The sequence below is a fragment of the Loxodonta africana genome, chromosome 6 (genome assembly GCF_030014295.1).
Source record: "Loxodonta africana isolate mLoxAfr1 chromosome 6, mLoxAfr1.hap2, whole genome shotgun sequence".
Classification (NCBI taxonomy): domain Eukaryota; kingdom Metazoa; phylum Chordata; class Mammalia; order Proboscidea; family Elephantidae; genus Loxodonta; species Loxodonta africana.
Genome location: NC_087347.1, coordinates 21,172,579 through 21,196,296, shown reverse-complemented (window position 1 = coordinate 21,196,296; position 23,718 = coordinate 21,172,579). Strand labels below are relative to the sequence as shown.

Here is a 23,718-nt window from a genome sequence, read left to right as displayed (position 1 = left end):
CAGAACAAAACATGCCCAGACCTATACCATCTTCATAATCATTGGTATGCTTGAGTCCATTGTTGGCAGCTGTTGTGTCGATCTGTCTCGGTGAAGGTTTGCCCAGTTTCACTGACCCTCAGTCAACCAAGAGTGATTGCTCTTTCCTTGATATGTCCAAAGTAAGCAAGCCGATTGATAACGTCCAAAGTAAATGAGCCGAGGCTTGCTATCCTCACTTCTCAGGAACATTCTGGTTATATTTCTTCTGAGACTGATTTGTTTATTCTTCTGGGTCTGGCAGTCTACTGTACATTCAATATTCTTCTAACTCAATGACCTGGGATCTGGAGTCTACCAAAAGCCCAACAACAAAGTCTCGGATTCTACACCTGAATTGTCCAAGTCAGAGGTGACTGAAAGATGAATGACAGCTGATAAACTAAACTAAAAGACCCTAAGAGTTACTAATTGAAAATATATATATATATAAAGTACAAAGAATGCAACTTTGAACAATATGACCAGGCTGTGGAAAGCTGAGACCAGCAGTAGCTCATGAGAGATACTGCATATGGTTGATTTGACAAAATAGGTTATTTAATTGAGGGCGTGATTTATGTTGTAGGAGTTTAAAAAAAGAGATGAGCATCATCACCTATCCTACTGTCCCTGAGCACACACTGACACCTTCACTACCACCAGTGGCAAAAGCCCAGGGAGAAAGAAAAGGGACTACTACATTGGGGGTGGGGGTATTGGTAGTTCAGTGGTAGAATGCTCACCTTCCATGAGGGAGACCTGGGTTCATTTCCCAGCAAAGACACTTCATGCATAGCTACTACCTGTCTGCCAGCGGAGGCTTGCATGTTGCTATGATGCCGAACAGGTTTCAGTGGAGCTTCCAAACTAATATAGATTAGAAAGAAAGGCCTAGTGATCTACTTCTGAAATTCAGCCAGTGGAAACCCTATGCATCTCAACAGTCCAATCTAACCCCGAACATGAGGATGGTGCAGGACCAGACAGCGTTTCATTCTGTGGTGTATGGGGTTGTCATGAGTCAGGGCCAACTCAGTGGCAGCTAACAAAAACAAAATAGGATGGGGCAAAATAAATATGCTATATTTTTACTTCCACTGTGAATTAAAAAAGCAGGATTAAAATTGCGAGAGGGCCTAGAACAGGCCCTAACCCATGATAGGCCCTCGATAAATATATGGGAAATTAACATCGACAAAATTTCTCATTTATTCATACATTCATTTACTTGCTCAGCGTCTACTCAAAACCTTAATATTACCCTCCTCAAAAACATAACTCTAGACTCTGAGAGGCATTAGACAGTCTGCAATGACAAGAGGTCATGTGGAAAGAGAATTTTTTTCATGTGCATTTGGCAAGACAACTACACATGCACACAGTAATTCCATTGCTTTTGCATGGTCTCCTACAGTTTCTACTTTGCAAAGCACTTCCCTGAATTTTCTCTCATATGTTCCTCGTAATACAAAGTATTCATGTCAGTACCACTCATGGAGCCATCAATGATCACTCATTACACTAGGGATAAAACAGCAGCTATTTAGCAAGGCACTCATGCATTCACACAACAATGTATTTGCCTACCATGTGCCAGACACTGTTCTAGGCACTGGGAATACAGTTGTTAGATTCCATAGAGTCAATTTCAACACATAGTAACCCCAGGTGACATAGTAGAACTGCCCCATAGGGTTTTCTAGGCTGTAGTCTCTACAGGAAGAAGTTCTCCTGGAACAACAGTTAAGCACCTGGCTGCTAACTGAAAGGTTAGCTGTTCGAACCCACCCAGCGGCTCCATGAGAGAAGGACCTGGAAATCTGTTCCTGTAAAGGTTACAGCCTAGGAAACACTATGGGAGCAGTTCTACTCTGTCACATGGGGTTGCTATAAGTCAGAACTGACTCAACAGCACACAACAACAACCTTTATGGGAGCAGATCACCAAGTCTTTCTCCCTCGGAGCCACTGGGTGGATTAGAACTGCCAACCTTTCAGTTAGCAGCTGAGCGCTTATCCATTGTCCCCTTACATTTCAGTGACTGGTCAGGTTCCTGATGGGCCAGCCTCAACCCGTGTCCCTCCTCCCTTCACTCCAGCCACAGGGAACCTTAAACAGTTTCCTGAACATGCACTGCTAAGGAAATACCACACCACACATTTTCACCCTCTGCTGCTTCTGTTTGGATACTCTTCCTCCCATCTCCATCTGGCTAGTTCTTTCTGGCCTGTCCAGCTCAGCCAGGCCCAGGCATCACTCCTTGGGGACAACTCCTCAATTGCCCCACTGGGTCTAGCACCCCCACACACTCACCTCTATCCTGGACCTGTGGGTGGTTTATATGTGGAGAGGTTCATTTGTGGTTATCGCTCTACTTTCTGTAGGTATCATTTTCTTCCTCTTGGTGAACATTAGTCATTTGGTGCCTGTCTTAGTTACCTAGTACTGCTATAACAGAAACAGCTCAAGTGGATGACTTTAAAGAACGGAAATATATTTTCTTACAGTTGTGGAGGCTAAAAGTCCAAATCAAGGTCTCAGCTGTGTCTATTCCTTCTGTGAGCAGCTCTCCTAGTTTCTAGTGTCTGTTGGTGATCCTTCGCATTTCTTTGCTTGAAGATGGCTCTTCATATGGCATTTGTTTTCCCCTGAGTATGTCTTTGTGTCTATTCTGGTCTTTTTTTACAACCCAGAAGAGATTAGGTTTCGAATTTATCCTACATTGGTATGAACTTACTAACATAACAAAAGAAAAACCCTATTTCCAAACAGGGTCACACCCACAGTTTCAGGGGTTAGAATTTTGAGGGGACACAATTAAATTCATAACAGTGCCATCCAGCATTTTTCCCCCACTTTGATCTTCACTGGGAGACCTTGACCCTCTCCCATGAGTCCCACAGATTTTAGAAAAGTCTGATTCCAGGAAGAATCTAGGGCAGGGGGCAGGGCCTTTGCATCAGGACTAAGCTAACCCACACAATCCCATTCCCTGAATGTAGTCATTGATTCAGAGAGGAAAATCTGACAACGATGGGCCAATTGGAGTGAAGCCCAGAAATTGTGTTGGACCGTAGTGGGATGAAGTACTTGGAGCCCATATAAGGATATAGTCCTCTGCCCCGCTGACAGCCAGTTGGTGACCACAAGGGGGAACCCTGTCTGAGGCCAAGCCCAAGTTGGAGGTGGCAGAGCTGAGAGTTGGATCCTGAGCACACGGTTTAAGACCTGGACTGTTGTTGTCGTGTGCCGTTGAGTTTATTCTGACTGATGGCAGAGTAGAAGTGCCCTATAGGATCTTCTTGGCTGTAATCTTTACAGAAGCAGATCACCAGGTCTCTCTCCCGAGGAGCCACTGGGTGGGTTGGAATTGCTAACCTTCTGGTTAGCAGCTGAGTGCTTAACCATGGTGCTACGAGGGCTCCTTGGAAGGTGGAGAGAAGAGGGAAGTGGTGAATATCTGGTTTTATAAGTCAGACCTGGACTACTGGTTTATAAAAGCCAGAGACCGACCACTTACTCCTTCCCTACCTTCCCCAAGGAAGTTTGGGCTGGGTTTTCTATCCAGAAAAACTCATTGTATTCTAAGGCACACCCTCATTGCTGTCACATTGATTCTGACTCATGGTCACCCCACGTGTTGCAGAGTAGAACTGCACCATAGGATTTCTTGGCTATAATCTTTACGGAAGCAGATTGCTAGTGGGCTTTCTTCTGCAGCACCACTAGGTGTGTCCAAATTGCCAACTTTTAGGTTAATAGTCCAGTACATTTGTGCCACCCAAGGATCTTTCTTAGAAGGTTGTGAAGCCTTTATATGCTTTCCTCAGGGGTTTTTATGATATGGGGCCAGAAGCACAGGTGTCCAGAAGACAATTCCCTATTTTGCTTGCAAAAGCCTAGACTGATTGACAGGGAGGGGACCAAGGCTAGTGTTTCAGAGTGGGGACGGCAGAAGTACTAGAAGTTTGGAGAGCTTCCCAAGAGACTAGGAAAGGGTAGTGGCTTCAGGGAGGTCTCTGAGAAGGAGGGATTAAACACTCTGCTCCCATGAAAACCCTGAGAGGTGGCTAGACTCCTAGAAAATCAGAGAGGAACCAGGTCATTTTTATATTAGTCATGGAGTGCTCCCTTTACCAAAAAAGCTAGTCTACTCTCCCAAATTTGACTCAGCTTTCCAAAGCAACTACCAGTCAGTAGCTATGCTTCAGAAGTTAAAAAAAAAAAAAAACTATCAGTTATCCTTTAAAATAAGAATGATTTGAAATATGTCTCCTGCTGCATACACATATTAAATTTTTGTTTGACAGGTTGATTTTAAATTCTGGAGATTAAGGCTGAGGGAGAAACTTTAGATGCCTTGGAAATTAGTTAGTCATATACAGGCAACTAACAGAAATAGTGCCTCTACCCTCTGTGTCCAAAGAAGGTAAATCATTCAGAAATCATTTAATATAGAATCTATATGATTCCTATTTTATTTCATCAAGAAGTCAGAGCCAATGACAACAAAGTTAAACAAAGGGACAGATGACTCATTTCTGAGCCTGTTATTACTTTATCCAACATGGCTGAGAGCAGATTCTGATGATTTCTCAAGAACAGAAGCTACAAGTACAGGGGTTAGGACTTCATGTACATCTCCTTGTCTGCACACATGTGCACACACAAACCTACAGAGCACTGGAGTACAATGATTAAATACGGGCTTTGGAGCCTGATAGACACTTCTCACTATTTCCTGGGCAATTAACTGAACCCCTCTATGCTTCAGTTTTCTTATCTGCAAAATAGGAAAAGTAGTGACTTCCTAGGTTGTTATCAGGACTAAACAACCAAATTCAAATACTTAGTTGTTGTTGTTATTAGTTGTCATCAAGTCGATTCCAGCTCATGGTAACCCCACGTTTACAGAGTAGAACTACTCCACAGAGTTTTCAAGGTTATGACCTTTTGGAAACAGATTACCAGGCCTTTCTTCCTAGGCACCTCTGAGTGGGTTCGAACCGCCATCCTCCTGGCTAGTAGTTCAGCACTTAACATTTGAGCCACCCAGAGACTTCAAAATACTTACAGGGCAAAATATGAACAATAATGGCTAAAACTGGGTTCTGGACACTATGCTAAACACTTTATAAACATCAAGTCATTCAGTGTCAATAACAACCCTATAGGAAGGTACTCTTGTTATACCTAATGTGCTAATGAAGAAACTGAAGCCCAAGGTCACACAACTACTAAGTGACAAGGCTCAGCTGCCACTAATACACCATAAGAAATGACACAAGTAGCTAACTTGATTAAAATTATACACCTGCTTGTTCCATTTTAATAGGATGGTTACAAAAGAAGGCTTTAAGATTCTCTTTTGAAGGAGGTTTAACCATCTAACTTGATTTGAGAGAAAAATTTGACAGGGATACAAGATGCTTAAAGATTAAGTCAACAGGATTACTATTTAACATTCCCAAGCTTAATTACAACTTAAATTTCCTTGGGTCAGATGGAAAGAGTGGGTAAAGTATTTGGGTACACTTGAAAGGTTGGAGGTTCATGTCTACCCAGAGATGCCTCAGAAGAATGGCCTGGCAATCTACTTCCAAAATATCAACCACTGAAAACCCTATGGGGCACATTTCTACTCTGACATACATGGGGTCACCACGAGTTAATTTCAGCTCCATGGCAACTCTTTGGTCTGATCTGATCTGGTCAGCACTATTAAAGGAAAATCTGATTTAAAAAAAAAAGAGTATTGTCTGATACAACTACAAACTACTTGTGTAAGCCACAGCTCCCCAGGTTTGAAGTTCCTTATCTGTTAGATGAGGGGGTGTTATTACAGAGACTCTCAATCTAACAATATATCAGAATCATCCAAGAAGCTTTTAATAAGTACCCAGGCTTGAGTTGCCCCCAGAGATTCTGATTGAACTGGCCTGGGGTGTAGGCATGAAATGGGAATTTTTTAAAGCTCCCCTGGAGATTCTTATGTGCAATCAAGTTGAGACCCACTAGATTAAATAATCTCTCAATGTACACCTGAGATGTAAAATTGCACAGTTCTATGTGCTTTTCCAAGTTCCTAAAGACAAAGCAGAAATACCTGCAGCAGAATCTTGTTGCCATCGTAGTCCTGAGTTTGCCACCTGGTGCTGCTAATGGGAATGCAGGGATTAGGCAGAAGAGGCACTAGCTGGCCAATCTCTTGAACTTTGAACTGCAGCACTGAAGACTCTTTGGGGTCCACTGACATCCCAAGGGGCAGCTGCTTCAGGCAGAGCTGCAGAGCAAAGGTCGCGGTGGAGTAAAGCACAAAGAAACAGAAGTTGCTCTTTTGCGAAGTGGCTTCTTTCTGCAAGATCATCTCATAGAGTCGGATGGCGTCCTCGTAGTTGTCAAAACTGCAGTACAACGTCACCCGCAGGATCTCTGTGCCACAGTGCACCTGCCTCACTCCCCACACGGGCATCTGGTTGTCCAGACTGTAGAACTCCTCATTGGCAAGAAGGGAGGGACAGAGTCTCCCGTGGGTGTTCTGGGTAGGGTAGCACTGCCAAGGTGAATGCTGGAGAGAGTCGAGAATGTGAAATATTCGCTCCTCTCCGAGGCTTTCATGCAGGAAGAGCAAAACAGACATCCCTGGGAACCTGGAGCGCTTGGAGTGGTACTTCTCATAGGATTTCACGGGGCTGACCCGCTCTGACACCAGAAAAAGGCGGACCTCTGGGCAAATTCCATCTAAAAGCTGGTCTAGAGTTCGCTGCAGAAGCGAGCCATGCCCAGAGTTGGCAAGGAGATGGACTGTCATGGCCAGGGGCTCCTGTCTCTCACCCATTGTAGACTTGCCTGAGGATGACAAAGAGAGAAAGCGTTGAATGCCCACTGGTCAGTCTTCTGAAATCAACCAAAGAGTGATCATAGCTGTGATTGGTTCTCCCGTGAAGCCTTCAAAAAAACAGCCCACACAAAAAATGTCACTGCACCAGCTACTTAAGAGCAAAGCTCTTCACCAGACTCACCCGTGCTCCTGATTGCTAAGGGACTGAAGAGTTCGGGATCCCACAAGCTCTGGGCACAGCAGCCTCTGCTACACTCGACAGCAGTCGAGTTGATGTCATCTAGTTTCTGCACAATGGAACTGCCTGTGTCTGGCTTTTCCAGGCGTTCCCCGGGGTTTCTGTTTGACCTAAAAACCTATAATCCTGAGAAACACTGGAGAGGGTGGTTCTTACACTCAGTAAAGGAAACGACCAGACAAAAAGGAACATGAGCTGGCTCTGTGAGGCTGATAGCAATCTGTTTAGTTGAAAAGACATCCATTTTATTGACCCACAATGGGTTCTGATTTCCTACTTACATTGCCTGGTGTTTACAGTAGCTGGCCAGGACACCTGAATACAATGACTCCTTTAAAACAATTGCCTTGCTCTTTCTCAAAACTTGTCCCCTTGCCAGGTTTTTTCCCCCTCCTTTGTCTTTTGTTTTATTTTGGTTTTGAATATTTTATGCCAGGGCATTGAAGAGAAGATATTTTAGCTAAATAACTTTGACTGTTCACTAAAAATTTACTGTACTGCAAAGTCCTGTTGTTGTTAGGTGTCATGGAGTCAATTTTCGACTTATAGTGATCCCATATGACAGACTACAATTGCCCCATAGGGTTTTCTTGGCTGTAATCTTTACAGAAGCAGATCACCAAGACTTTCTCCCATGGAGCTGCTGGATGGGTTTGAACTGCCAGACCCTTCAGTTAGCAGCCAAGGGCTTAAATTTTGCACCACTAGGGCAAAGTGCTAGTGGACTAAAAGGATGCTGAGAAACTAAGTTTTTGATTTCTAACTAAGTGCTCTTTATCCATGCAAAGTCTTTATTAAGAGAGAACTTTCCAACGTTAATAATAATACCAACAACAATAACTGCTGATATCTATTGAGGACCTACTGTGTCCTGTAGGGTCGCTGTAAGTCAGAATCAACTCAACAGCAACAGGTTTGGTTTGGTTTATTGAGTGTCTACTACATACAAGGCAGAAACTGTTCTAAAACTTTATATGAATTTATTTTATCCTCCAGCAAAGCAGTGAAGAAAAGATTTGTTGTTGTGAGCCATCTAGTCTATTTGGACTCATAGTGGCCCTATAGGACAGGGTAGATTTGCCCATAGGGTTTCCTAGGCTGTAATTTTTACAGGAGCAGATCACCAGGTCTTTTTTCCCTTGGAACCACTGGTGGATTTGAACAGCCAATTTTTCAGTTAGTAGCTGAGCGCTTTACCATTGCACCACCAGGGCTCCTCAAAGAAGAGACTATTCCTCTCTAATTACTGATGAGAAAACTGAGGCACAGAAAAGGTAAGTAATTTGCCTAAGGTCTCACAGCTAAAAAGCGGCTGAGTGAATGTATGAACCCAGGAACTTTGAAGTCCTGTTGTGAACTGTGGAGTTGAACTGCCTCTCTAGGGCCAGAAAGCCCTAGCCTGGCTTTTCTTTTTAAGAATAACGATGCCAATGTTGGCATCTCCTATCTGATGGGGAGATGAGAGGGCAGAGGAGGTCAGAAGCTGGCGGAATGTATACGAAAAGAGAGAGTGGAGGCAAGGAGCAGGCTGTCTCATTAGGGAGAGAGCAATTAGGAGTATATAGCAAGGTGTACATAAATTTTTGTATGAGAGACTGACTTGATTTGTAAACTCACGTAAAGCACAATAAAAATTTAAAAAAAAAAAAAACTAATGATGCCAAAGCTAGCGCTAGTTGAGACCACGTATTTACCAGAGGCTCTGTGGTGAGCAGTTGAATTTTAAATTGAACAATCTTCACCAAAAATGTCTTTAAGTTCTAAACTCTGCCTATAACATGTTAATATGCCCTAAACATCAATTCGAAAACCATTTAGTATTCTGATAGTTGTGATCCTAAAAAGGTGTGAACAAGCACATTTTTCTAAACATAATTCTTCTTAAAATAGGCAATTCATTACTTAACCGAACAGTGCGACTCTATTTTTTATAAACTAAAAAACACTTTTTTGATTAAAAAAAATTTGTTGATTTGGACTCATCCTGACCCCATGTGGCAGAGTAGAACTGTCCCATAGGGTTTCCTAGGCTGTAATCTTTTTTGAAGCAGATCACCAGGTCTTTCTTCCTTGGAGCTGCTGGGTGGGTTCCAGGCACCAACCGTTTGGTTAGCAGCTGAACTCTTAACCGTTTTGTCACCAGGGCTTCCTATAACTTTTATTTAATATGTGTGAATTTCCTTAATAGTATAATAGCCAAATTTAAAGCCAAATATTATTTTCCATGAAAAGGAATCATTTCTATTCAGATTTACTTTTTAAATCTAACCTGCCATTCTAGTCATTTCAGCCTCATAATTCCTCTGCATTTTGCATTAGAAAAACAAATAAATACAGTTTATAGATAAACTATTTTTTTTATATTACCATCAGGGACTCAATAATTAAATACATTTTGCTTAAACTTTTCAAAAATCATTACAGTCATTTTTCTAAAAGACATTACAGCTCTCACATCATTTTTTTGTTTTTGTTTTTTATTGTTTTTAACTCATCTTAATTCATATCACACGTTGGCATTTGAAGGGACTAACTTACTCATCCCTCTCCTTTCTCCTTTCTTTCCACTTAGAGAGCTGGCTGTACTCTGGCAATTTAGACAAAGCCATGGTTTTTTTTTATGGTTTTTGAAACAGCCTTTGCAATTCTGGAAATAACTCTAAAAATTTGACGAGAAAAATTATACCCTTGAGACAAAGATATCAAATCACAGCATTTTGTGCAAGACAACTGAAGAGGACTTAAGCAAGTCCTTGTATAAGAAAAGGCTTTGCTTCTTGATGTCGTTATTAATCTTCCATGAAATTCTGAAATGTATTTTTTCTTCTCAGCATTGTCACTTCTGTCAGGATTGAAAGATTTCATTAATTTGAAGGCAGCCAAAACATCAAGGAATAGAGGGAGAGGAAGTACCACCAACCTTGTTTCTGACTGGCTGCCTCTGCAATTATTTCTCCACGAACAAGCTGAAATATTGACCCTCTAGCTGCTTCCAGTCCCTGTCACTCCTGTCCACCTGCCACAACAGCCAGATTCTCAGCCATGGGCCATGTGCTCTTTATTTTTGCACGCTGCTTCTGTTGAATGTATAAATGAAAATGCTCACAGAAGTCAGCAGCTTTGACTCCCAGTGTCTACAAAGATGATACTTGATTTTCTACTTTATTTTTCTTAAACTTCGCAAAGGTGCCAAGGTATTAGCTGTCAGGCACCAGCTCCCGAGCGGCAGCCAGTTGGCCATCTCCTCATGGCAAAGCGGAGGAGTTGGTGACAGGTAGTGCAAGCAGTCTAAGAAATCAGCTAGTTATAAGGATTTGGTAGAACCTGTAGGAGCCCTTAGGGACTTGTCCCTGCAGCAAGTCTCAAAAATACAGTGGGCTATGTTAAAACCCTGAGACCCTCCAACTCCTGCCCCAAGAAATCTTTGACAAAGAGTTTCTTTCTCCCTTTAATTTATAAAATCTGTTTATTTCTCCAACATATTGAGAACCAAGCACTGTGGCAGGCACAGAGTAGGTAATCACCATGTCCCCACTTTGGAGAAACACCTTAAATGATGTCATCTGTGCTGGGCTCAAGGTCACTGCCAGGATGCCATGGGAACCCCTAGGAGAAGCCATGGACCTAGAGAAGAGGGCCAAGGAAGGCACTAGGTAGAGGAATTCTACTTGAACTAGTGAAAAGAGAGACATAATGAGCCAGGGGGGTGAGGTGACTAGGTGTAGGGAGGGGGATGGATTCCAGACAGAGGAAGCTGATGGGGAAAGGCAGATGGAGAAGGGTACAAGGAACCTGACCCACTGGCAGAACGGCAAGCAGTTTAAGATAGCTGGAGGGTGGGGACAAAAAAAAAAAAAACATCGAGTTGATTCCAACTCATAACAATTCTGTAGGACAGAGTAGAACTGCCCCATAAGGCTTCTAAGGAGGAGCTCGTGGATTCAAACTCCCCACCTTTTGGATAGCAACCGAACACTTAACCACTGTGCCACCAGGGCTCCAGGACAAGGAAAGGGTGGTAAAATTCTGGAAAGCCAGGGGTCCTGATCAGGAAGGGCCTCTTATGACATGGCAAAGGGTTTGGGTTTTATTCTACTGTGAAAATAACCACAGAAGGGTTGGCTTGAAAAAGGGAACTAACTCATTGAGGAAGACAAGGACAGGAGAGATATATGGCAAGTCAATAGACAGGAGTGTCAGCTGGTTGAGTGAGGACATAAAGCTGCAGTGACTGGCCCAGGAAGCCCCCCAGGACAGTACTTGACACGTGTCTGATGAGGCTGCCAATCACCAAATAAGGGATGCTGGAGAAAGGCAGCAATGGGGTGAGGGTGATGTTGCATATAGATGTTTGTGGGACATACAAGTGGAGATGTCCAGTAGACAATTAGCATACAGCTTAGAGGAGAACTACAGACCAGAGAATACAGATTGAGGAACCACTGGTATTTAGGTAAATATGGGTATGGATGTGAAGAAGGAAGAGAGTAGACTCTGGGAGTACGAAGTGTAAGGAGCAAGCAAAGTTTAAGTGGAGAATGGAGTGTGTCTTTCTAACCTGTGTGGGTGCTGTGTCTCAGGTTACAAGAATTTCAGTTCAGTCCATTGCTTGGGCAGACAATGTCATGCAGTGAATCACAATTACGCTTGTGATGCACTCTACCCTACCTTCTCAATTAACTCAAAAGAAACAGCTATCACCAAGCAGACTTCAAAGCCATTCAAGCCTTTGTTTTCTTTAGTGCTCAAACAACCTTAACTCTGGTTCTTTGACTGATACTCTATTGCTAACCAGGGGCTAGGTATTATGGAACTTGAGGCAATAACTGGAGAAAAGCAACTGAGAAGTTGCTGTCTTTGGCTACCCCATGTGCATCAGAGTAGAACTGTGCTCCACAGGGTTTTCAATGTCTGATTTTTCAAGTCATCTCTGGGTGGACTTGAACCTTCAACCTTTCAGTTAGCACCCAAGTGCATTAATTGATGGTGCCACCCAGGGACTCAACAAGGGACCACGTCGTACTTTCTTCTTATACCCTGACAGCAGCCTATCATTTAGTACCTGCAGACCCATTAAAAAAAAAAAAACATTGCCATCAAGTCAATTCTGACTCATAGCAAACCTATAGGACAGAGTAGAACTGCCCCATAGAGTTTCCAAGGAGGACCTGGTGGATTTGAACTCCTGACCTTTTGGTTAGCAGCTGTATCACGTAACCACTATGACACCAGGGTTTCCAGTACCTTCTTACTAAATAGACACGTAGTCAATGAATGAGTCTTCGCCTCTCTTTCATTCTTCCACAATAAGGGATACGAGTCCTGGAGAGGTTAAGGAATACTCCCAAAGTCATACAGCCAGTTCGTGGCAGAACCAGGGTTTCTGGGTTTTAGACTCTGCTTGCCTCACCACTCCTAGAGGTAACAATGCATAACAGCTGTAGCTATTCAAGGATGAGCCATTTAAGTTCAGGACACACAGCCAACACATACAAACGAAAAAGAAAAATACGAGAAGTGGTGATTAATCCCATAAGCACATTGGTCATGTCCCATGCTCTAGGCACCTCTGGTTAAAGTGCACTTCTCCTATCCTAGGCATTCCTGTCCCAATGCCGTCTGACTCACCTTTTCACATACCAGGTCGTTTACACACACACACACACGCTCGTGTTCATGCACTTACATGCACACGCATGCACACACACAGGTACTCACATACACACTCACACACACTCACACACGCCCTAAAGGCCTATACCCTTGGGTCGAAGCTCCCGGCTTCTCAGGGAAGTTTTGGCACTAACAGCAGCAGGCAAACAATGGAGGCCTGTGCACTCCCATCCCATCTGAGCTTCTACCAGGGCAGAGGTGGGGAGAGAGGAAATGGCCACAGCAAGTTCTCTGTCCAAGCTGATGTGGTTCTTAGCTGGAAGCTTCTCTCCTGGTTCCCCAGAGGATACCCCCCCTGCTCAACCCAAACAATGCTATCAGGCTCCTATTAAACTGCCATCTGTTTCCCCTTTTTCCAGGACAATGCATCCCCATAGCAGCCTGTGAGCTGATACCCTGCGTTTTCACAGGTGCAAACAAAGAAGGAGCGTTTCCTCCTGACTCTTTGTTGTAGTCTTCTGCAGTAACATCGTTTCCCATGCTCTGACCAGCTCCTTAGTCATAGAACAAGGCAGAGAAGTTAGAGTGGTACAAGCTGTGAGCCAGAAGCCCTGTCACTCTACCTGGCTCTGCTGCTCGACTGGCAATGACCTTAGACTCTGAATCCCTTGGCTCTCATTTCACCATCCACTGAAGACAAAAAAGTAGCAATGACAATCATTGATCTGACTCTCCCAAAAAGTTAACGGAGAGGATCAAACGAGCTGATACACCCAGAGGGCCTTCTAAGCTCTCAAGTGCTGTGCTGGTGTACTCATCCCAACATGAAAGGTTTAATATCTAATATTGTTTTACCTCCAAAATAAAATCCAGTAAATGCAGTAGGGAAATGGATAAATTATTGTACATTATCTTAAAGGAATATTATGCAGCTGTGAAAAAATTAATGAAACAACTTTGAACTAGATTTCACACTCTCTAATAAGACTGACTCATACTCATATAGGGTCACTATGAGTCAGAATCGACTCGATGGCACTGGGTTTGTTTTTTTTTTTTAGTAAGGCTGAAGATGCAAATAACGTACATCTCAGCTCTTCCCTCCCTGGTATAATTCTTTCACATGTGTACAAAAAAAGGCAGGCTCAAGAATGTTGTAGTCAAATCGAAATAACAAAAAAAAAAAAAAGGAAGCCACCTAAAAGCCCATCAGTAGAAACACGGATGGTTAATTATACTCTATTCTTGCAGTATATTTGAAGTCAAGGGACATTGTCTTAGTCATCTAGTACTGCTGTAACAGAAATACCACAAGTGGATGGCTTTAACAAAGAGAAGTTTATTTTCTCACAGTAATGTAGGCTAAAAGTCCAAATTCAAGGCATCAACTCCAGGGCAAGACTCTCTCTCTGTCGCCCTTCTCTTCAATGTTCCACCAGACTAAGAGCTTCTTTGTGCAGGGACCCCAGGTCCAAAGGACACGCTCTGCTCCCAGCATTGCTTTCTTGGTGTATGAGGTCCCCCTGTCTCTCTGCTTGCTTCTTTCTTTTATATCTCAAGAGATTACCTCAAGACACAATCTAATCTTATAGGATGAGTCCTGCCTCACTGACACAACTGCTGCCCATCCTCCATCATTAACATCACAGAGGCAGAATTCACAGGATTCAAAACATATAACATATAGGAAAATCACACAGTACCGGGAATCATGGCCCAGCCCAAGTGATACACACATTTTTAGGGGGACATAATTCAATCCATGACAGACATGAATGAACTTTAGCTACTCCTATCATTTCGTATGAATCTCACAAACATAACGCTGAGTGAAAAAAAAGCAAGGTGCAGAAAACGCATACTAAAATAATACTGTTTAAATAAAATTTGGGAAGTATGCAAAGACCCTCTATTGTTATAGAAATAAACCTATGTAGTGAAATAATTTTTTAAAATGTGGGGAAATAACAAACACAAAATTTGAGATGGTGGGGGAAATGTGATAAATTTATTGATCATTTTCATTTATTAAGTTGGGAGACGGGTACATGAATGCTCATTGTGTTATTTTTTAGACTTTTCTGAAGAATTACATAATCATTTTCATGTGGTAGATCTATCATGTACAGACATAGAAAGACAGCACCACTATAGTGTTAAATAAAGCAAAGCAAATATAGCATACGATTGTTTTACTATAAGAACTCAATGTATACATACATACTTGTGTGTTTGTACGTATGAAGGAGCCCTTCATACGTGGCATGGTGGTTAAGCAATCGGCTAGAAAGTTTGGCAGTTTGAACCCACCAGCTCCTCTGTGGAGAAAGATGTGGCAGTCTACTTCCATAAAGATTTACAACCTTGGAAATCCTATGGAGCAGTTCTACTCTTCCTATAGGGTCCCTGTGAGTCAGAATTGACTTGATGGTAACAGGTTTGGGTTTTTTGGTTTATGTGTGTGTGGAGTCCCTGGGTGGTGCAAATGATTAACACACTCAGCTACTAACCAAAAAGTTAGAGGTCTGAGTCAACCCAGAGGTGCCTCGGAATAAAGGCCTGGCAATCTACTTCTGAAAAACTCAGCCATTGAAAATTCCATGGAGTGCAGCTCTATTCTGACATGCATGGGGTTGTTATGAGTTGGAGTTGACTCAATAACAACTGGTAATATGTGTGTATGATTGGTAAACACAGAAAAAAAGTCTGGAAGGATACAAGTGAAGCTTCTATCAATAGTGTATCAATACACAAATTGGACTGAACAATGAGTTGGAGAGAGATGCTGATGAGGAGTGAGCTACTTGCATCAGGTGGACACTTGAGACTGTGTTGGCATCTCCTGCCTGAAGGGGAGATGGGAGGGTAGAGGGGGTTAGAAACTGGCAAAATGGTCATGAAAGGAGAGACTGGAAGGAGGGAGCGGGCTGACTTATTAGGGCGAGAGTAAGTGGGAGTATGTATTAAGGTGTATATAAGTTTATATGTGAGAGGCTGACTTGATTTGTAAGCTTTCACTTAAAGCTCAATAAAAATTATTTTGAAAAAAGAGTGTGTCAATAGTGGATGCATCTGGGAGATGGGATTATAGAATATAGGAGAAGTTTTGTTTATATATTTCTGCATTAGTAGTATTTATTATAAATACCATGTATTGTTTTTGTAATTAAAAAAATAATATATGAATCAATTCATTACAACCTTCTAATCCACTCTTTTAACAAATATTCATTAAGCACCTAAGACAATCAGCAAAAACAAGGGAAACTCTTTTAGTCAGATGGAACGACACAACAACTGCAACAATGGGCTCAAATATACCTACAATCATGAGGATGGCACAGGATCAGGTAATGTTTTGTTTTGTTTTGTTATACACAAGGTCTCTATGAGTTAGAACTCAAGTAGAACTAACAACTATGTATTTCAGGCACTGAGTCAGACACTGGGGATACCATGATTTACTTAAGTTGATACTACTCTGATTCTCATACAGCTTATATTCTAGTGGAAGAGGTAGACATTGATTAAATAATCACACAATTAAATGTAAAACAGCACCTGTCCTATATGCTACAGACCAGTGTTGCATAGGAGTTAACCTGTTCAGGAAGGTCAGATAGCCAACTCAGCAGAAGGAAGCTTAAGCTGAGATCTCAAAAGGAACGGGAGTTAACTAGGAGAAGTGGGAAGGGAAGGACATTGTAGAAGAAGAGTCTGTACAAACGTCCTGTGACAGGAGTGGACATAGTAGAAGGAAGAACTGGCTTACCTAAGATAAGAAATAACACAACAAGAGCAGGTTTGGCTGGGGTATGGTGGGAATGGGGTGAGGAGATCATAGTTTTTGATGTCCCACCCTCTAGAAAAATGTGAGAATCCTCCTAGTAATCCAGAGAAGAAGCAAATTCAATCACTGAACAGATGACAAGAATAATTGCTAACACTTATTAAGCATTATTTTGTGTCTAGCACTGTTTTAAGCACTGACATGTACTAATTTAAACCTCACGACAATCTTATGAGGTAGGTATTGTCATTATTCCCATTTCACAGATGAGAAAACTGAGGAACAGATTAAAAAAATGGGAGTATAAAGTTTTCAGTCATGTGCGAAAGGATATCTATCCAAGATGCTCATCAAACCCCATTTAAGATTGATCCAAAAAGAAAAACACCAAGACATATTATCATCAAACTTGCCAAAACCAAAGATAAAGAGAAAATTTTAAAAGCAGCCAGGGAGAAAAGAAAGGTTTCCTTCAAGGGAGAATCAATAAGTTCAGACTACTCAGCAGAAACCATGAAGGCAAGAAGGGAATGGGACGACATATACAGAGCACAGAAGGAGAAAAACTGCCAGCCAAGGATCATATATCCAGCAAAACTCTCTCTGAAATATGAAGGCGAAATTAAGATATTTACAGATAAACACAAGTTTAGAGAATTTGCAAAAACCAAACTAAAGCTACAAGAAATACTAAAGGATATTGTTTGGTCAGAAAACCAATAATATCAGATACCAGCACAACACAAGGTCACAAAACAGAACATCCTGGTATCAACTCAAATAGGGAAATCACAAAAACAAATTAAGATTAATTTAAAAAAAAATGCTCATAACAGGGAATCACTGAAGTCAATATGTAAAAGATCACAATAATCAAAAAGAGGGACTAAATACAGGTGGCATAGAACTGCCATATGGAGAGTGATACAAGGCAATATAGAACAATACAAGTTAGGTTTTTACTTAGAAAAATAGGGGTAAATATTAACGTAACCACAAAGAGGTATAACAACTCCATAACTCAAGATAAAAGCCAAGAAAAATTTAATGACTCAACAAACATAAAGTCAAACACTAAGAAAATGAGGATCTCACAATTTACTAAGAAAAACGTCTCAGCACAAGAAAGTATGTGGACAAATGAAATTGTCAACAACACACATAAAAAGGCATCAAAATGACAACACTAAAAACTTATTTATCTATAATTACGCTGAATGTAAATGGACTAAATGCATCAATAAAGAGACAGAGTCTCGGACTGGATAAAGAAACACGATCCGTCTATATGCTGCCTACAAGAGACACACCTTAGACTTAGAGACACAAACAAACTAAAACTCAAAGGATGGAAAAAAATATATCAAGCAAACAATAAGCAAAAAAGAAGAGGACTACCAATATTAATTTCTGACAAAATAGACTTTAGACTTAAATCCACCACAAAGGATAAAGAAGGACACTACATAATGATAAAAGGGACAATTGATCAGGAAGACATAACCATATGAAATATTTATGCACCCAATGACAGGGCTGTAAGAAACATAAATCAAATTTTAACAGAACTGAAAAGTGAGATAGACACCTCCACAATTATAGTAGGAAACTTCAACACACCACTTTTGGAGAAGGACAGGACATCCAGTAAGAAGCCCAATAGAGACACGGAAGACCTAATTACTACAATCAACCAGCTTGACCTCATTGACTTATACAGAACTCTCCACCCAACTGCTGCAAAGTATACTTTTTTTTCTAGCGCACATGGAACATTCTCTAGAATAGACCACATATTAGGTCATAAAACAAACCTTTGCAGAATCCAAAACATCAAAATATTACAAAGCATCTTCTCAGACCACAAGGCAATAAAACTAGAAATCAGTAACAGAAAAACTAGGGAAAAGAAATCAAATACTTGGAAAATGAACAATACCCTCCTGAAAAAAGACTGGGTTATAGAAGACATCAAGGAGGGAATAAGGAAATTCATAGAATGCAATGAGAATGAAAATACTTCCTATCAAAACCTCTGGGACACAGCAAAAGCAGTGCTCAGAGGCCAATTTTTATCAATAAATGCACACAACAAAAAGAAGAAAGAGCCAAAACCAAAGAACTGTCCCTACAACTTGAACAAATAGAAAGTGAGCAACAAAAGAATCCATCAGGCACCAGAAGAAAACAAATAATAAAAATTAGAGCTGAACTAAATGAATTAGAGAACAGAAAAACAATTGAAAGAATTAACAAAGCCAAAAGCTGGTTCTTTGAAAAAATTAACAAAATTGATAAACCATTGGCTAGACTGACTAAAGAAATATAGGAAAGGAAACAAATAACCCGAATAAGAAACGAGAAGGACCACATCACAACAGAACCAAATGAAATTAAAAGAATCATTTCAGATTATTACAAAAAATTGTACTCCGACAAATTTGAAAACCTAGAAGAAATGGATGAATTCCTGGAAAAACACTACCTACCTAAACTAACACATTCAAAAGTAGAACAACTAAATAGACCCATAACAAAAAAAGAGATTGAAACAGTAATCAAAAAACTCCCAACAAAAAAAAGCCCTGGCCCGGACGGCTTCACTGCAGAGTTCTACCAAACTTTCAGAGAAGAGTTAACACCACTACTACTAAAGGTATTTCAAAGCATAGAAAATGACGGAATACTACCCAACTCATTCTATGAAGCCACCATCTCCCTGATACCAAAACCAGGTAAAGACATTACAAAAAAAGAAAGTTACAGACCTATATCCCTCATTTTTTTTATCCCTCATGAACATAGATGCAAAAATCCTCAAAAAAATTCTAGCCAATAGAATTCAACAACATATCAAAAAAATAATTCAACACGATCAAGTGGGATTTATACCAGGTATGCAAGGCTGGTTTAATATCAGAAAAACCATTAATGTAATCCACCACATAAATAAAACAAAAGACAAAAACCACATGACCTTATCAATTGATGCAGAAAAGGCATTTGACAAAGTCCAACACCCATTTATGATAAAATAGGAATTGGAGGAAAATTCCTCAGCATAATAAAGGGCATCTATGCAAAGCCAACAGCCAATATCACTCTAAATGAAGAGAACCTGAAAGCATTTCCCTTGAGAACGGGAACCAGACAAGGATGCCCTTTATCACCACTCTTATTCAACATTGTGCTAGAAGTCCTAGCCAGGGCAATTAGGCTAGACAAAGTAATAAAGGACATCCGGATTGGCAAGGAGGAAGTAAAATTATCTCTATTTGCAGATGACATGATCTTATACACAGAAAACCCTAAGGAATCCTCCAGAAAACTACTGAAACTAATAGAAGAGTTTGGCAGAGTCTCAGGTTATAAGATAAACATACAAAAATCACTTGGATTCCTCTACATCAATAAAAAGAACATCGAAGAGGAAATAACCAAATCAATACCATTCACAGTAGCCCCTAAGAAGATAAAATACTTAGGAATAAATCTTACCAAGGATGTAAAAGACCTATACAAAGAAAACTACAAAGCTCTACTACAAGAAATTCAAAAGGACATACTTAAGTGTAAAAACATACCTTGCTCATGGATAGGAAGACTTAACATAGTAAAAATGTCTATTCTACTAAAAGCCATCTATACATACAATGCACTTCCGATCCAAATTCCAATGTCATTTTTTAAGGTGATAGAGAAACAAATCACCAGCTTCATATGGAAGGGAAAGAAGCCTCGGATAAGCAGAGCATTACTGAAAAAGAAGAAGAAAATGGGAGGCCTCACTCTACCTGATTTCAGAAGCTATTATACAGCCACAGTAGTCAAAACAGCCTGGTATTGGTACAACAACAGGCACATAGACCAGTGGAACAGAATTGAGAACCCAGATATAAATCCATCCATGTATGAGCAGCTGATATTTGACAAAGGCCCAGTGTCAGTTAATTGGGGAAGAGATAGTCTTTTTAACAAATGGTACTGGCATAACTTGATATCCATTTGCAAAAAAATGAAACAGGACCCATACCTCACACCAACCACAAAAACTAACTCCAAGTGGATCAAAGACCTAAACATAAAGACTAAAACGATAAAGATCATGGAAGAAAAAATTGGGACAACGTTAGGAGCCCTAATACAAGGCATAAACAGAATACAAAACATTACCAAAAATGACGAGGAGAAACCAGATAACTGGGAGCTCCTAAAAATCAAACACCTATGCTCATCTAAAGACTTCACCAAAAGAGTAAAAAGACCACCTACAGACTGGGAAAGAATTTTCAGCTATGACATCTCAGACCAGCGCCTGATCTCTAAAATCTATATGATTCTGTCAAAACTCAACAACAAAAAGACAAACAACCCAATCAAGAAGTGGGCAAAGGATATGAACACACACTTCACTAAAGAAGATATTCAGGCAGCTAACAGATACATGAGAAAATGCTCTCGATCATTAGCCATTAGAGAAATGCAAATTAAAACTATGATGAGATTCCATCTCACTCCAACAAGGCTGGCATTAATCCAAAAAACACAAAATAATAAATGCTGGAGAGGCTGTGGAGAGATTGGAACTCTTATACACTGCTGGTGGGAATGTAAAATGGTACAACCACTTTGGAAATCTATTTGGCGTTATCTTAAACAGTTAGAAATAGAACTACCATACAACCCAGAAATCCCACTCCTCGGAATATACCCTAGAGAAATAAGAGCCTTCACACAAATAGATATATGCACACCCATGTTTATTGCACCTCTGTTTACAATAGCACAAAGCTGGAAGCAACCAAGGTGTCCATCAACGGATGAATGGTTAAATAAATTGTGGTATATTCACACAATGGAATACTATGCATCAATAAAGAACAGTGACGAATCTGTGAAACATTTCATAACATGGAGGAACCTGGAAGGCATTATGCTGAGCGAAATTAGTTGCAAAAGGACAAATATTGTATAAGACCACTATTATAAGATCTTGAGAAATAGTATAATCTGTGAAGAACACATACTTTTGTGGTTACGGAGGGGGGAGGGAGGGAGGGTGGGAGAGGGTTTTTTACTGATTAATTAGTAGCTAAGAACTGCTTTACGTGACGGCAAGGACAATACTCAATACATGGAAGGTCAGCTCAACTGGACTGGACCAAAAGCAAAGAAGTTTCCGGGATAAACTGAATTCTTCAAAGGTCAGCGGAGCAAGGGCAGGAGTTTGGGGACCATGGTTTAAGGGGACTTCTAAGTCAATTGGCAAAATAATTCTATTATGAAAACATTCTGCATCCCACTTTGAAATGTGGCATCTGGGGTCTTAAATGGTAACAAGCGGCCAACTAAGATGCATCAGTTGGTCTCAACCCACCTGGAGCAAAGGAGAATGAAGAACACCAAGGTCACACAACAACTAAGAGCCCAAGAGACAGAAAGGGCCACATGAAACAGAGACCTACATCATCCTGAGACCAGAAGAACTAGTTGGTGCCCGGCCACAATCGATGACTGCCCTGACAGGGAGCACAACAGAGAACCCCTGAGGGAGCAGGAGATCAGTGGGATGCAGACCCCAAATTCTCACAAAAAGACCATACTTAATGGTCTGACTGAGACTAGAGGAATCCCGGCGGTCATGGTCCCCAAACCTTCTGTTGGCACAGGACAGGAACCATCCCCAAAGACAACTCATCAGACATGAAAGGGACTGAACAGTGGGTAGGAGAGAGATGCTGATGAAGAGTGAGCTAATTATATCAGGTGGACACTTGAGACTGTGTTGGCATCTCCTGTCTGGAGAGGGGATGGGAGGATAGAGAGAGTTGGAAGCTGGCAAAATTGTCACGAAAGGAGAGACTGGAAGGGCTGACTCATTAGGGGGAGAGCAAGTGGGAGTAAGGAGTAAGATGTATATAAACTTATATGTGACAGACTGACTTGATTTGTAAACGTTCACTTGAAGCTCAATAAAAGTTGATTAAAAAAAAAATTTTTTTTAGTCATATGACATCTGGATATATAAAGCCAAAACAGAGGATAATAATTTTTAAAACAACCTTTCATTATTTGGGATCTTTGTTTTGTGTTGCATTAATATTACATATACTTGTGTGTGTATATACATATATATATTATTTTTTAAAGCAGAAAATCTGGGGTTAATTGAACTGAGGAAATGGCTAGGCACTGTGGGAGGGCTGCGATCACATCTGTCCACCTTCCATTGCTAGCACTGGCACAATGCCTGGTATTTGGTAGGCATTTCATAAATACTTGCTACAGTAAACTGTTAGCTCAATATATATGGAGGATTTTCTACCTGATACATGCACATGGGAGCCTTGGTGGCGTCGTGGTTAACAGCGCGGCTGCCAGTCAAAACGTCGGTATTTTGAATTCACCAGCCACTCCTTGGAAACCCTATGAGGCAGTTCTGCTCTGTCCTACAGGGTTTCCTTGAGTCAGAATCGACTCAGTGGCAAAGAGCTTTCTTTTTTTGGTACATGCCCAAGATTTCAATTTCCCTGATAGAAAAATACTAGGTGTTTGTCAACAATTTAGGCCCTAGGTCAATTATATTTATTATGCAATAGTAACCTTCCCCCATCAGAAGTTTAAGAAATGACCTAAAACAAAAACAAATGACAGAAACCAAAACCCTACCAGGGTTTTCAAAAGGGGTCACAAACGTTGTTCTGACCTCTCGCCTTGCCTTTCAACAAATCCCTTTGCAACATGAGCACTTATCTTCGTGAAGTGATCCATCCATAAACTGGTAAGGATGATGCCTACAGACTTTGAACCATAAATGATTTTTAAACATTTTACTCATATATAACATGCTCCTTTAAAAGTAAGCTAGAAATAGTCACCTAATACCACACCTCAAATTCTGACCAAAATGAAGCACCATCAAAACGTCTGGCTTTAATTACCACGTGGATTACAGAGATGGATCTTCTCTTGGCAAGAAGCGCTGTTCCTCATGCCAACCTTTAAATCATGAAAGCTCACTCAGCATAAAGCCGAGGAGTCAATCAGACCGAAACCAGCATGCCTGGACTTGTCGCAGACCCTGCAGAGCTCTGGGCTTTGCTGTGCTCCATCAGCTGTTCTTCCACTCCTAATGAGCCTCAATTCCCACGTTATATTTATATCCAGCTGCTGCAAAAGGCCACAGCTGTGCAGACCAGACAGCAAAAATAGAA

General features: G+C 41.0%; 1 protein-coding gene across 1 annotated transcript in view; it reads right to left on the bottom strand.

Moving 5' to 3' along the window:
- FAM124B (family with sequence similarity 124 member B) overlaps window positions 1-23,718 on the bottom strand; it is a 77,054-nt gene that overhangs the window by 8,631 nt on the left and 44,705 nt on the right. Inside the window, exon 2 of the mRNA XM_003406033.3 lies at window positions 6,129-6,871. Within this exon, the coding sequence (XP_003406081.1) occupies window positions 6,129-6,860 (732 nt within the window). The 5' untranslated portion in view covers window positions 6,861-6,871. The remainder of the gene's footprint in view (window positions 1-6,128; window positions 6,872-23,718) is intronic.